The following is a 14,933-nucleotide window of genomic DNA, read 5'->3' as shown; positions in this document are numbered from 1 at the left end:
AAACATTTTTCCAATCGGACAAGCCAGAGAGCTAAAAAAGCCGCTCCATCAGAGAAGTACAGCCGAAGCTGTTTTAGCCACAGTCATAGTGCTAACACACTGTCCACGTTGATTCCAGCCTGTAGTTTTCCTCTATCTCTACAAGCAGCTTGAACTAACACTGCCCACATTGATGACCGCACATCTCATTGGGGATGTTACTCCTCCAAACATGAAAGGGAAGGAGGGTAGAAGGGGAAAAATTTACAAACCCTCGGAGGCTCGCACACGTGCAACGTCCGTGGGATTCGAAATGGTCACGATCTCAAGCCTCACTCGAACTTTCCTCACCATCTCACTTACACAGTACATGTGATGGAGTTAGATATGTTTTCCTTTTCAAGTAATTCGTGGAAAGACTTTTAGTACCGAGCAATAACACCAACCTTCTACCATGGATTTTGGGCCTGTTTGGCAGGTCGAACCGGTAGGTGAAGCTACGGCCAGGCCTGATGGGGCACTGCGTGATCATCGGCACCCCGTCGACCCAGCAGCTGAACCGCTGCTTCACTCCATGCCCGCGTCATGAAAAGACAAAAAAAAATTGAAATTCATTTCGGAACATATTTCTGAATTGCCGGCATTAAGTTACTACAAGTCTTTCGGTGACCATATCCTAGTCAAGTCTGGATCAACACTTGTGTAGGTTTCCAATGAATTGTGATGTTGTGGGGCGACTTGTTGACGACACGAACGGCGACGGAGTCTCCCTCGGTGACCTCGATCGCCGGCCCCGGCAGCTGCCCGTTCACCACGGTGACCAGCGTCTCCTTGCTGTATGCGTCATCTTCATCTCGCTCACCTGAATATACACATGCATATAGTGATTGTGCCTTGTGTGTTCTTCAAATCAAGAGAAATACGATGAGACTGTGATGTAACAAATTCATGAAAGAGATAGGGCATCGTGTGATTACAACGAAGGTGTGCTCGACCAGCTCCGCAGCCGCAACGGAGAAGAAGAAGACGAAGGCAGCAGCGGCGATGACAGCAGCGGGGAGATTCCGGCGGCTCTTCATAGTTTGCAACTTGATCATTTCTCTGGTTTTTGCTCTGCTCTGCGATGCACGTTCACGTAACATTATATATCGAGTAGGTTTTTTGGTAGGAAGAAGGTTAGTGGTACGATCGCCTTTTATTACAAAATGAGAGCCTCGCGTGGACAGCAACGTCGAAAACTAACGCAACACGCAGAACATTTGGTGATCGATCCAAACCAGACGAGATGTCGTTACGTGTTCACAGTTAGTTGATCACGATCGATCGAGCGAGCCCAAACTTTGGACACGATCAGTGAGCAATCATAGTACATCATCCAAACCCACACGAACATACAAATCGTTATATGCATTGCACCGACGGCGATGAGGTCGTTCAATTCACTTGTCCGGCGCCGGCTTGGCGCCGCCACCGCGGCCGACGAAGCTCTTCTTGCGCTCCTCGATGAAGGTGGAGGAGCGCTCGTTGATGTTGGACGGCACCCGCAGCACGGGCGGTATCCGCGGCCGGAGCCCGCTCCGCCTCGGCACCCGCTGCTCGTCATCTCCTCCGCCGCCGACCGACGACGCCTGCCGCTTCTTGAACAGAGACCTCTTCCGCTCCAGCGGCGCTGCCGGGGCGCCGCCCTCCTGCTCGGGCAGCCGGTCTTCCTTGATCGTCACCGACTTCCTCACCTTCGTCTCCTCCACCGCCATCGCCGCCGGCGCTGGCCCCACCGGACCGTCAGCGGCGGCTCCCGTCTTCGGCTCAGGAACGTCCCTTGTCGTCGTCGTCGTCATTGCGGCGCTCTCCTCAAGGATGGTCGCCACGCTGCTGTACCCTCCGTCGCCATGGCCGCCGCCGAACTCGTAGTCGAACTCGGCCCTCTCGATTGGAATGGCGAACTCGTCTTCCTCCTCGCCCTCCTCTGCCCCCTCCATCGCAGGTTGGCCGGCGCCGCCGCCATTCTTCGGGCCATCGGCGATGCTCTTCACCCTGCTCATCGTCAAGTTCCTGGTCAGGAACGTCAGGAACCGGTCGCACATGCCACCGGCCGCCCTCGTCGCCGGGTCGTCGCTGCCTCCGCCGCCGCCTTTCTCCATTGCTTCTTCTTGTGTGATCCTTGATGCGAAGACGGAGGACGTACACTTTATAGATGCCTCGACATGTTTGCGTTCGGATAGGGAGCAACAAAGTAGCCGACAGGTAGCGTAGGGACGAAGCAGGCCGTGAGCACAGCAGCAAAGAATCCATGCGTTTCTTGCACCTGCAGTAACAAGAGCCGTCTGATGTTACCTGATGAGTCTTCAGGAGGCAAAAGACAGCAAGCGATTCCAGATGCCATAGACGGCCATCCGTTTGGAATATTGCAGGCCAAAGCGACGCAAAGTAAAAGGAAGGTATGTCGTTGGCCACTGGAATACGGCAACAAGCACCTCCGGTGAAAAGTACTCGACATTTTAGGTAAAAATCCCATCAAACTTTCAAAATGTTTATATAACTATCGAGTGTACAATGGAGGTCATGCCATTTTATTCATCTGATTTTATTATTCATGCCTTTTTGGTAAATAGTTGGTACAACATTTTTGTTCTGTGCAACACTTTGGGGGTAAATAGTTCATACAACACTTAAGACTTTTGAGGTAAAGATGCTATGGTATACAACACAGCAACACACACACAAGAGAAGCTTTCTGGGTAACAAAGGAGTTGATACTGCGCACAGATTTATTTCCCTTCTGAACCTAAAGGCCTGTGCAGAGGAATGACAACACGGGCCCCGCTCTCCGCCGGGTCCTCTCGCTCACCTTCGACTCCTCGACTAGGAGCTTCTTCAGCCTGGAGCAGCCCGAGATGATGGTCGCCACACCGGCGCTGGTGATCTGCCGGCAGTAGACCATCTGGCATGACTCCACCTGCAGGCACCCTCTGACGAGATGGTTCAGACCGACGTCAGTCACCTCCGGGCAGTGGGAGAACGCGATTTCTTTGAGCATTGGGCAGCCTTCACCTATCTCAGCAAGTGCTATGTCACCTATGATCTGCATGTTGAAGCAAGATTACATGTCATCAGAGAAAGGATGGAATAAGCATGCTCACGTTGCTATATGTATGGATAGCATACAACTGTTTATGAACACATTGCTGTATATATAGAACAAAAGCATGATTCCTATTCCGCTGTCTGTGGATTATTAAAAAAGAACTGTCTACTAAAGCAACTGAAGAACTGGTACAGTTTAAAAAATATAAGGGGGATCTATCATGGAGGTTGAGGTGAACAGGTTCTTTTCAAACGAGCTACAAGTTTTTAACACCTAGACTTGCTGATGATATTGCTGATCCCTTGCATGAAATTGTTTAGTCCAATGCAAGATTTGCTTGTTGGGTGATGCAGAAGAAATCATTTCTTGAAAAAAAATGTATTTGCATAGCTGTTATATTGTCTCAAGACTGTTGTAGTTTTACAGGGAAGAAATCCATTTGTGTTTCCTTAATCGTCTTATTCGTTATTTTCATGTTTCAATTGCACTTATTAATCCCCTATAGATGCACAGGTAACTTTTTCAAGTTACAATATTTGTGGTTTACTATAGTGTAAGCAGAGCCAAGGTATAAAACTAGTGGGTTTTTACCAGGTTTAGTACCGTGAAATGTGCTTCAAGTGTTCTTCGGGGCAAAATGGAGGTAACTTTCTAATTTGAAATCCAAACAGCTTGTTCTGTTGCCGTTGCAGTATACACAGTTTACTCAGAGTAAACTGAAGGAGGGGATTCTTTTTTTTTACTCAATTTTGGACACTTTTCAAATAAGGAATACAGTGACATAGCTAAAGGACATACCCGGAGAACACTTATATCCAGGTAGACTAGTTCAGGGCATCCTCTGGCAATTGCAGTCAGCCCACTATCAGTAATTAGGGTGCACCCGCACAAGTTTAACTTATGCAGAGAGCAGTTTTCCGCAATTGCAGACATCCCTGTATCAGATACCCTGAAAAGGATGTTGAAGATTCAAAACTCAAAATAAAGGGACGATACACATGGGAATGCCAAATAAATAAGACATGGCACATCATACATTCATGATTAGATTTACCTCTCACAAAACTGGAGTGTTAACTCTTTAAGCGATTTACAATTCTCAGCAATAGATATCAATGCTTGGTCTCCTATCTGCATACCAAATGCATAAAATTTAAGCATACAAACAGAACACCATTCAAAGTTCCAAACTGGACAGAACCAAATAAAGACTGCAAAGAAAATATTGTTATATGTCACTATGCATGCTAGGCTAGTGTCAAGTCAATGGAAACTTGGAAAGTACCTCATAACCACGCCGGATAGAAAGTTCTGTTAAGTTCTTACAGCCTTGAGCTATGTGGCACAAGGCACTGTCACTTATGCTTGAACAGTCAACCAAATAAAGAGTCCTGAGAAGGGAGCAGCCTCTCCCAATCTCCAGAAATGCACTATTTTGGATCCTTGGGCAAAAAATTAGAGAGAGCTCCAAAAGGCCCCTGTTTGAATAGGACCCCGCATCATATACCGTTGTTGTAACAAAAGTTATCAATACTGCTAAAAAACCTCTAAACAAATGAAAGAACTGTACAAGCAAAACAATTGCATTTTCACACACATATATAAAGTATGGAAGCCTACATTGTTCAAAACATGATAGGCAGGAAAACTGTGATTATTTTATGCATTCATTCTGCGAACATATTTTTTTAATCAGTCCCTTCTGCCCAAAATACAGTTCCACTTATTTGAACTACAGCACATCTTATTAATATAAGAGAAACTGTTCCAGAAAAGGATAATGAATGCCTAGGACTGTTAACTAAGGAAATTTACATTGTCACCAACAAACTTGCGGACCACTTACTTGAACTAAAGCAAAATTTATTAATATAGAACTGTTCCAGAAAAGGAGAATAAATGCCTACGAAGTGTTAACTGAACTAAGGAAATTTCAATATATCAAGTTATCACCAAGGAACTTACGGACACCATCGCCCAATGTGCTCCAGTGCAGCAGTTTCCATGTTCTGACAACCATTGACCTTCAACCGTGCTAACTTTTTGCAGCTACGAGCTACAAATTCAAGGCTGCTATCAGTTAGTAACTGGCAATCATTGAGAACAAGATCTGTGAGGTTCTTGCACCCTTTGGCAATGGAAGAAAGGCTCCTGCAGTTACAAAAGTTGGTCATCAAATCATTAAGGAAACTCACAAACTAGTTGAAGCACATGGTACAAGAATACTTGATTCCATGACAAGCATTAAATAGGGATACATAACATCCTAGTTAAGATGGGAAATATGACAATATACAAATTTCTTTATCCTAGCACATAGAGACCAATCAAAACTGATACTGGAATATAAAAATGGACTTCAGCCATTTATAAATTGTAATATTTGATTAGAGAGTGCAACTAAACTGACTACCTGTCTGTAAATCGTTCAAAGTTGTTGAGTGACAGGCTTTCTAAAAGCGAACAAAATAAGCCAATAGAATCTAAGGCCTCATCCCCAGCACTAATACACTGTAGCTTTAAAGTTTTTAACTGTCGGCATCCTTTAGAAATAGATATTACTCCCTCATCTTGAACACGATCTGATTCCACAGACAGAATTTCTAGGTTAGGGCAGTGGGATCCAACAGCACGCAAAGATGCATCAGTCAACCAAACACAAGTTGCAACTGCAAGAGAGACCAATGATTGCCCACAGCCTTTTACCAATCCAATCAAGCCTTCATCTGTGGTGCCTTCAACAAATCGCAAATTTAAATTCTTAAGTTGCTTGCATCCTTCCCCGACAGCAATGAGTCCTGGATCTCCAATATAGCAAGCCTGCAATTAAATTTTTACTCAAGCTTCAACCAAAAATATATACTAGGTCCACTTAAGAAGAGATATATGGATTGAGATAAATGGAGAATTGTGGATGGAACTAGACAAAAGGACATTTGTATCAGATTGAAAAATGTGTCATTCAGATAAGTCTTTTCTTTTAACTATTAAATAAGGAAAAGCAATAATCTGCAATTCACCAGGAACAAAAACTTCAACCAAAATTTTCCATACTGTTGCATTACATATACCATATTACATGGATCCTCTATAAGTACCCAAAAGAAAAAAAAAGATAAGACCTGGATACACAGCAAAATCTGAAGAATAGAGAACACTGAATTACCTGGAGATCCAAAGAAGTCAAATTCTTGCAGTTCTCTGCTATCCTCACCAAGCCTGTTGAGGATATGGCAGAACACCATATTAGACTTAATTTCTCGAGGCCTCTGCAACCCCTTGAGAGATGAGTCAAGCCAACATCAGTCAAACAGCTGTGTTCTGATCCATCATCACCAGCTGGTTGGTCCAATGGGAATGGGGCTATATGAACGGAATTTGAAGCAAGGGGCAGCCTCCTCCGGCGCCGAAATGGGCTACTAGTAGGCGCCTGCATTCAAGACAAGCACTATGTGTATCATATAACACAGGAGTTAAATAGCTTCGAGAAAGACTGTATTATACATTCCTGGCAAATTGGACTGCACAAGGCTTTGAGAAAACTATATTAAGAATTCTTTCAAATTGGACTGCAGCAGGCTTTGAGAAAGACATATTTAAAAAAAAAATCTATCTGGACTAGAAGAATGCCAGCAAATTAATGTAGTATGTCCCAACCATATGCAGCTAAGTTGTTTCTACTCTAGCAACCTGGCAATTTCTTGACAGCCAAGGTACATTCAAGCTAGTTAGTGAACAGACACCAATAGTTCCTTGACCTGAACAAAGTGCATTAGCATTACTGTTGCATAGCTATACACTACAAAATTCCTCTGTCCCATGGTTGAAATTTCAAAGTCAAGGAATTGTTTGATGTCTGGGGAATTGGTGTCAATTAAAGCAAAAATCCACTACATTGACCAAGTTTCCCATATATAATGTAGAACCAGCTCAAAATTCAGAACTTCCTACATATCGAACGATCCCGGATCCGCATCACTACAATATCGCCAAAAGACGCAACATTTCTCGCGATCCGCGTGCGGCAGCAAGGAACCCGGCACCAGATCCAGAAGGGACGAGTTGACGTACCTGGCGCGGGCGGCGCGACCTGGGCACGGCGCCGACGACTCCGGCCGCGGTGAGGCGCTCGTCCACCGACACGTCGGCGAGCGCCGGGAACCGCTCGGCGACGAGGCGCAGCACCTCATCGGCGCGCTCCCCGGACGCCGCGAGCCTCGCGGAGCGGCGGGAGGCGCGCTCCAGGCGGCGCCAGCGGCGGCAGACGAGCGCGCAGGCGTCGAGGTCGCGCTTGCCGCCACCGGGGCCCGCGCCTACGCGGCGGATCACGTCGTCGAGGAGCTCGTCGGGGAGCGCCGGGTTGATGAGGTCGGCGCCCCGCATCGCCGGCGGGGGGCGGGCGATGCCGGCCGGTGTGGGGGGATCAGGACAGGAATTGGGGAAGCGGTGGGCGAGGGTGTGGAGTGAGGTTTCGAGGAATTGGAGGGGGCGCGGTGGAAGAGTCGCGAGGCAAGCGTGCTCGCGCGGTAACGTATTCGGCGGTGGTTTTCGGTTTAGTCCTCAAGGTATGTGGAAACTTCAATTTTAGCTACTACGAGGACTTGATTGGTGAATTCTCGGTCTTGGAGGGTACTTCTGTATCAAATATTGAAATAATTAACACCTTACGGGTAAAAGTCTTCAAAACAGCTGGTTTGCCCGAGTGGTTAAGGGGGAAGACTTAAGATCTTCTGCACATAAGTGCGCGTGGGTTCGAACCCCACAGCCAGCAAATTCTATTTTATTTTGTTTTTCTAACCTTTCCGTGTTCTTTTACTAAACAAAAAAAAAGTCCTCTTGTTCTTTTACTATTCTTGTGTGTAGGACAGTCCGTATGTTCGCCAACATCAATTTGATTTTATGTTCTTTTTTAACCTCTATTGTTTTCTTGTGTGGAAGACTTTTTTTTAAACCATTTTGTTCACCAACATCTTTTGCGCTCTTTTTTTTTGTTTATTTTGCCTATGATTTGAACTCATTTATACATTTATTACCCACCCACAATAACGGAAGTTTAACTCTTTTTTCTCCAAGCCGTGGACTTGGATTACCATTTCTATAACTCTCTAGTGGCTAGTACAGCTGTTGCGAATAGTTCTATTTGCCTCGCAATGTTTTGTCAGGATATGGCAAGGATATAGGATGCGTTTGGTTGGAGGTATGCGATGGAATTGCAAAATTTTGGTCGTTGACTGTGGCTGAGCTGAGCATGCATGACATTTGGATGCAGGCTCCGATTTGGCTCATCCTGGCCTGCATGCCCACACGCAGTTCATTTTTTTAGACAATCATGGTCAGATCTTACGTGGCCGATCCATCCCCCAAATTTTAACTGGCCAATACCTTTGGTAGGGCACGCCCCTGACATGCATCCAAACGTCCCATAATTAATCTAAGTGGATGCCTATGCAGCATGCCGCTAGTTTGTCGAGAGGCAAATGCCAGCTAATGTTAGGCACAATCAAGTATGCCGAGTTTTTGGCGAGCCCTGATCAATAACCTCGGTTGCACAAATTTTTGCACTTATGGTAAATCAGACTTACATCTCTCGTGGTAGGGGGAGTACCATAAGTGGTTTACCACCACAAACATGGATAGAGTTCACCTCTTTTCTCACCTTATCATCTTCTCTTCTACTTTCTCGAGAGCTCCTATCTACTTCTTACTCGACATAACCGCTCCATGCAGCCATGCCACCGCCCATCTCCACCACCACTGATGGTTGGCGGCGCTCGCGACTGCTCCTTGACCTTGACCTTCCTAACCAATGCTCCTCCTTACCCAGACATCCTACCCTGCACAGCTTTGGAAGTGTGTTGGGTCCACTTCAGCCCAACATAGACATCGCTAAAGGTTGACATACCTGCCTCAATCCCTTCCCAACCAGCATCTCCTACCACCTCATTAGGCGGTGCCGCCAATGTCCCACCTCACCATTGCCGTGTCCGCCCCACAGGAAAGCTGGGCCAACAAAAGGAAGTCTTCAAGGAAATGGAGAGCAATCTTTTGCAACAGAAAGACGTCTTCATGCTCCCCAGCGCGATGCAAACCTCTCCTCTGCACCTTTGTTGTGGCAGTGAAGCCCGGGGGAGGCTGGAGTTTGGGTTGGTGACGATGCAGCCGCCTAGCGGGATAGAAGTGGTTGAATTGTGGAAGGACGTCAATAGGGGCTCCAAGAAGCAGGGGATGGTGACACTGGAGCCGCCGGCGTTGGGTGGTAGAGGCACAGCACGCAGACTTGTGAGTTGGTGGCATAGATGTCTGAGCGGATTGATTGACCCTTTATTAATAATGTTCAGGCAATATATCATCGAATATATTACATATGCCCTACATAGCAATATGCTATACAGTCGCATATCTATATTGTATCGCTAGTTTCCAAGAGCCAATTTATACGTTGGTTAAATACACTTGATGTGGGCATGAATGTGTAGACAACATATACAACAAGATAATATCCTTATTTATAAAGTAATACTGGAAGTTTTATTGCAAGATCGAATGCATTTCATGCATGCATGGATAGGTAGATACCCAACATGCAGAAAAATGTAGTACAAAGCTAGCTCCTGGCTCTGTGTGTGACACAACAATGATGGCCGGAATCATCTTTTTAGGCTCCAGTTACGTCCGGGATTTCGCTTTTTGTAGATCGGATGTCAAATTCATCCGCCACAGGATTGTTTTTACGGTAACATGTCAAAAAATCCGCTGGTGGTGGAGGGAGTGACGTGTTGACTGTTGGCCCATCCTCTACTACAAACACCGCGGCCATTCCCATCGACAGGTGGAATGAAAAGTGGCAATGCACGAACCATGCACCTGTAAAATTCACAAGACAGAACTAAATTTGTAGCTTTACTAACTACATAATAACCAAATAGACAGGTCATGAAATCTTGTATGCATGTACCTGGATTGTTGGCGACGAATCTGACAGCAACCCACCCGAGCCTTGGGACGAGGACGGTGTTCCTCACCGGTGGATCCACGAGGTTGTACTTCGCCACGTCCGTTGCTGCATTGTAGTTGCCGAGCCCTTGCGCGAGCACGAACATGTCGTGCCCGTGCAAGTGCATCGGGTTGGAGTCACTCTGCCACATCGCCGTGCTTTGGAACACCACCTCCACCACGGTGCCATGCCGGAACCGACGCACGATCGTCGCCTTCGACGTCGCCTCTAGGCTTGCCTCCCGGGGTCCTGATGGTATGAACGAGGGGTCGGTGAAGTTGTACATCCTCGGTGGTCGGTCGGGAAGCTCTCGCAGCATGTCCAAGCTTCCGGTGTTGTAATAGTGCGCTTCTAGGAGCGGTCCCGCCGCCGTAGCCGCAGGAAGCTCGAAGGAGATGTTGTTCATGGTTGCCAGGGTCAATGTCTCCTCGCTCTCCCCCCTCTTGCAAGACTGGCCTCGCTTCTTGCACACGGAGCCCAGGCCAAGCGCGATGAGCAGGTGCTCATCGACCCGTGCCGGCACCGGCAGGGACCGTGAGGGATGCAGGGCGGTTAGTTTGCCGTGGAAGTAGTACGATGTCATCGTGTCGTGTTCATCCGGCATCTCAGGTGCCACTACTGGAAGATTCCGGGATAGAGGTCCTTCGGCTCCTGGACCTGAGCTACCTCCATTGCTATGGTTCTCGTTGGTATACTGAACTATGCCTCTCGTGGTGAACGTTGGGTGCTGGAAATCGGGCTTAGGAGGCTGGTTGGGCGAAGCGACCATGTAGTACCTGCCTGGGGCGGCGTTGGCGACCACCAAGGCATCCAACGTCTGGCCAGGCGCGACTGCGAGGAGGTCTGTGGTGAGGGGGCTGACATAGTTTGCGTCGGCAGCGACCACCGTGAACTTGTGGCCTGCAATCCTGATGTAGTACTCGTAAAAGAGTGCAGCGTTGATTATCCGCAGCAGGTAGGTCTTGCCTGGCTCCACGTCCAGCGCGAAGCCATCTTCCTTGACACCTTCAGAGATGAAGCTAACACTCTATTAGTATTCAACAAAAGTAAAGCTTCATTTCTTATAAAATTATGCATGCATGTAGAATAGTTCATTACCAGAGCAGTTGTAGAGATCCCCAAGCTTGCCATTGATTGTGGCTGCACTGGGGTCATCATCAGCCGTACTGTCCTTGATGTCCATCGATGCCTTTAGAAGATCCATCTGCCACCACTCCCCTGCCAAATGAAGATCAATCACAACAACACTTCAGCTCACAAATTGCTGGAAAAACATCACGAACCAGGTAGCTTGTTGTTGACAGTGCAAACGTCGAAATTTTTTCCAAACAATTCACAGACCTAGAACGATGGGAATTTCCCTATGAGGCTCTGGAAATGGATACGAGCTGACCCCATGTCTTGGCCGGATGATGATGGCGCCATGCAAGGTTCCTCGGAGGTACGCAACATGAGCATGCCACCACAGGGTGCCTTCTTGTCCAGTGACGTTGAACGTGTAGGTCAAGTTGTTGTTTGGCCCGATCGGGCATTGGGTAATCATTGGAACCCCATCGGCCCAACAGTTCAGCTGCTGCTTCACTCCATGCCTATATAAGAAGACACAGAAAGTAAAGATTGAGTAGCAAACAAATCAATTTTTCTGTTTCTCAATTATTGCTGAAAACTAACCTATATATGTCTGAAAACTTTTTGATTTTAAGTCATTTAGTTACCCAAATAATGGATCAAATTTTTAGACAAAAAGGATCAAAAGGAAACTGCATGCATTTTGCGTATCCGTGTCAGCTTCATGGTGCCAGCCACGGTATGGATGAGATGCTCTCTAGTATTTTGTGGATATCATACCCCAACTATCCACACCCTACATATGATATGTATTGTTAGTATTTAGATCCCTATTTTCATCTCATGGCTAAGAAGCTTGTTGTACTCCAAGTATTGTGCCCTTACATTCACCCTCAAGTCCCACTCATAAACAACACATTTGTGCCGATCTCTGATGTTCACACACAAATTAAGCCTACTAAAAATTATAAGCATATTGTATTAATGGACACAAGAGAGTAATTGTTTACCAATGGATCGTTATGTTGTAGGGTGACTTGTTGACGACATGAACAACGACAGTGTCTCCTTCAGTAACCTCTATCACCGGCCCTGGGAGCTGCCCATTCACAACGGCGACCAGCATCTCCTTGCACAAATGTGTCATATTCATCTGGCCCACCTACATATATACATACAAGTTCCATCAAATTATTGGGCGCATTTATATGTTCTTGTTGCCTTGTTCAAATCCACAATGAATGCTTGTTAGCAGTATGAGGAATGGATCAATTGATAGAAAGAGCATCAGGCTTACAATGAATGTGTGCTCGACGATGGCCCCGGCTGCTGGTTGAGCCGTCGCAGAGAGGAATAAGATGACGGTGGCGGCCACCAACGCAGGGAAGCTCCGCCTCTCCATGGTCTGCATCTTTGTTGATCTGGCTTTCTCTTCGTTTGCACTTCTATGAGTATATATATAGATCTTTTGCCATGCAATGGTTGGGTGTTGACGAAGAATAGGATGCAGATCGTGTCAGCGTTGAAGAAGCTGACACATCCTTAAGCTGCTTTAATTGTGTGTCACTCTTCCAACCGACAATTTAGCTCTTTAATTCGCTAAATGATGGTTTGGAAGAATAATTCAGCATGCCTGCTTCGTGTTATTTTGTTATTTCGCTACATGTGTGATCCGATCTGATCATCAGTAGTAGACTTTGTTATTTAAACATTAAAGTATTATCAGTTGTCATCCAAAGAGCATGTGCGTCCACATTCGTCTGGCATTCCACTTAGGGATCCGAAGCAAGATGACAACAAACACACAGTACACAAAGATATGACAGGCTCATTCTGGATCAAGATCTTGGAAGATGGAATCACTAATCACGAGGAGAAACATCTGATGGTTTCTTTATTTCTCCACATGACACTTCCCAAGGGAAGATATTGAAAGGACCGTTGACCATTAGCATTCCGTGGCCTCGAAGGTTAGATCTCCCACCATTGATTTACATTAGTGCAGTGGTTTACTGCACACATGAACATACACACCATCACCATGTATGTAGGCACTTGCTAATATTTTTCGGTAGGTTCACTAGTGAATGCTGCAATTTTAGATATGTGATTTGGATGCAATTTAGTTTTGGAATAACCACTGCAGCCGTTTCTTGGTTCAAACGGAATAAGACCCTCAAGAGATTAAACTCTTACGGTTTTTGTTACAAACCAGTTGTGATGCACCATGGGTAAGTCGGTTAATTTGGGAAAAAAATTCGGTCAGTGTCTCTTGTTACCACGCCTGCTTCATGGATGTTGTTTTATTTTTGGCTACATGTGTGATCTGATCTGATCTGATCTGATCGCCAGTAGACTTTATTATTTAAGCACTAATTATAAAGCATTGTTACTTGTTATCTAGTAAGTGGCTCAAGCATGGCTGTATACTAAATGTTTAGGAAATTAAAAAACTTTGGATTAATTAGCTGGTCGATCTTGCACAGCTAAGAGAGTTTATGCAGAAACCTGAGTGTACACAACTCTGATCTTATGGAGGTTGAGAAAGCGCTTGCCATCGTTGGGTGTCTATTGCCACCATGTATTTTCTTATCTGGGACTCTTTTAAGTACCGGTTTTTGTTTTCTTTTAATATAAAACAGGTAGGAAGAGCTTTTTTTATGTCAAAATTGAAAAGAAAAGGCGCCCCCAGTGGACCGCGTGCGGAGGAATGAAAGAAAGACGAGCGTGGAACATGCACGCGCCGCGCCGCGACAACAGTTGAATGCCACCGCGGGTACGATCCTGCTCATCTCCGACGAAGTGTCCCTGTAGGCTGGATGTAGCACAGCTAGCCTGTGTGACTGCATCTGCATGGATGCAACTGGCCTGGTGGAGTGGTGTGGTCACGGACAGGTTTGGCGGATCATGACCACCGAGCACACTGCCAAGTGCCAACGATCACTACTAGAGAATTCACCTTCCATCTAACCCTTTTTATCTCGGTTGACTTTGGACCCGAAACTAAAGTGGTTTTAATCCCGCGTCAAAAATGAGTCACCGAAGGCTACCGACGGGGGAGCTTTAGTCCTACCCCCTTTTATCCCGGTTTGTAATTCCAACCGGGATAAAAGAGGGACCTATAGTCCCGGTTGGGACTAAAGGTCTCGTCTCGCCAATCAGAGCCTTTAGTCCCCCCTCTCTCTCCACCTTATCCTCTCCCCTCCCTTATCTCCCCTCCCTTATCTCGCGTAGCAGTCTCTCTTCTTCCTTATTTCTCTTCTCCTCTTCCTTTCTTACAGGCAGAGCGGACGGCGCACGGGCGGCTGCGAGCGGCACGCCGCGCGGCCGGATCCATTTTTTTATTTTTTAAAATATTTTTAGTCCCGGTTGGTAATACCAACCAGGACTAAAGGCCTCCTTTAGTCCCGTGTGAATGACCTGGGAGTAAAGAGAGCCCATTTTATTCCGAACAGTTAGTCCTGGTTATATCCTTTACCAACCGGAACTAAAGGTGAATTTTCCAGTAGTGGATGGATGCCCAATTATTCTCCTACCAGCAGTCAATCAGACGTGTGCACCCAAGAACGGAACAAAGCTTGCCATGTAGTAACGAGATATGGCTCTTGTATCTCTCCTCTTCATCTCTCCTCCACATAGGATAATTAATGACATGGATTATCTCTTGGTGATCGACATGGTCTTGTTGAAGGAGGCCGCTCGCCGTGGTGCCTGCTAGCGCGATTTCGTATAGTAAAGTCAAAGGCCTTACTGAAAACCATGCCATTGCGCAATTAAAGTCAAAATACATGCGATAGGTACTTGTGC

General features: G+C 46.4%; 3 protein-coding genes and 1 non-coding gene across 4 annotated transcripts; 1 reads left to right on the top strand and 3 right to left on the bottom strand.

The window, feature by feature from the left end:
- Nucleotides 1–1,247: 1,247 nt before the first annotated feature.
- On the bottom strand, nucleotides 1,248–2,246 carry LOC117867047 (uncharacterized). Its single transcript, XM_034751364.2, has one exon. It carries the CDS (start codon nucleotides 2,118–2,120, stop codon nucleotides 1,419–1,421), a length of 702 nt encoding a protein of 233 aa, XP_034607255.1. The 5' UTR covers nucleotides 2,121–2,246; the 3' UTR covers nucleotides 1,248–1,418.
- Nucleotides 2,247–2,526: 280 nt separating this feature from the next.
- LOC117867039 (uncharacterized) lies at nucleotides 2,527–7,550 on the bottom strand. The gene is made up of 8 exons (XM_034751355.1): nucleotides 7,136–7,550; nucleotides 6,231–6,494; nucleotides 5,478–5,884; nucleotides 5,030–5,215; nucleotides 4,350–4,542; nucleotides 4,119–4,195; nucleotides 3,863–4,013; nucleotides 2,527–3,061 (listed from the first exon to the last, which is right to left on the bottom strand). Exons 1-8 carry the CDS (start codon nucleotides 7,445–7,447, stop codon nucleotides 2,765–2,767), a joined length of 1,887 nt encoding a protein of 628 aa, XP_034607246.1. The 5' UTR covers nucleotides 7,448–7,550; the 3' UTR covers nucleotides 2,527–2,764.
- A 202-nt stretch (nucleotides 7,551–7,752) lies between these two features.
- On the top strand, nucleotides 7,753–7,835 carry TRNAL-UAA (transfer RNA leucine (anticodon UAA)). The gene has a single exon. It is a non-coding gene; the product is annotated as a tRNA-Leu (tRNA).
- Nucleotides 7,836–9,548: 1,713 nt separating this feature from the next.
- LOC117867040 (laccase-15) lies at nucleotides 9,549–12,575 on the bottom strand. The gene is made up of 6 exons (XM_034751357.2): nucleotides 12,424–12,575; nucleotides 12,137–12,288; nucleotides 11,400–11,647; nucleotides 11,157–11,276; nucleotides 10,020–11,063; nucleotides 9,549–9,928 (listed from the first exon to the last, which is right to left on the bottom strand). Exons 1-6 carry the CDS (start codon nucleotides 12,535–12,537, stop codon nucleotides 9,720–9,722), a joined length of 1,887 nt encoding a protein of 628 aa, XP_034607248.1. The 5' UTR covers nucleotides 12,538–12,575; the 3' UTR covers nucleotides 9,549–9,719.
- Nucleotides 12,576–14,933: the final 2,358 nt, after the last annotated feature.

Source organism: Setaria viridis, chromosome 8, assembly GCF_005286985.2.
Source record: "Setaria viridis chromosome 8, Setaria_viridis_v4.0, whole genome shotgun sequence".
Taxonomy (NCBI): Eukaryota; Viridiplantae; Streptophyta; class Magnoliopsida; order Poales; family Poaceae; genus Setaria; species Setaria viridis.
The sequence above is the reverse complement of the archived record's forward strand: the minus strand, read 5'-3'. Positions and strand labels throughout refer to the sequence as shown.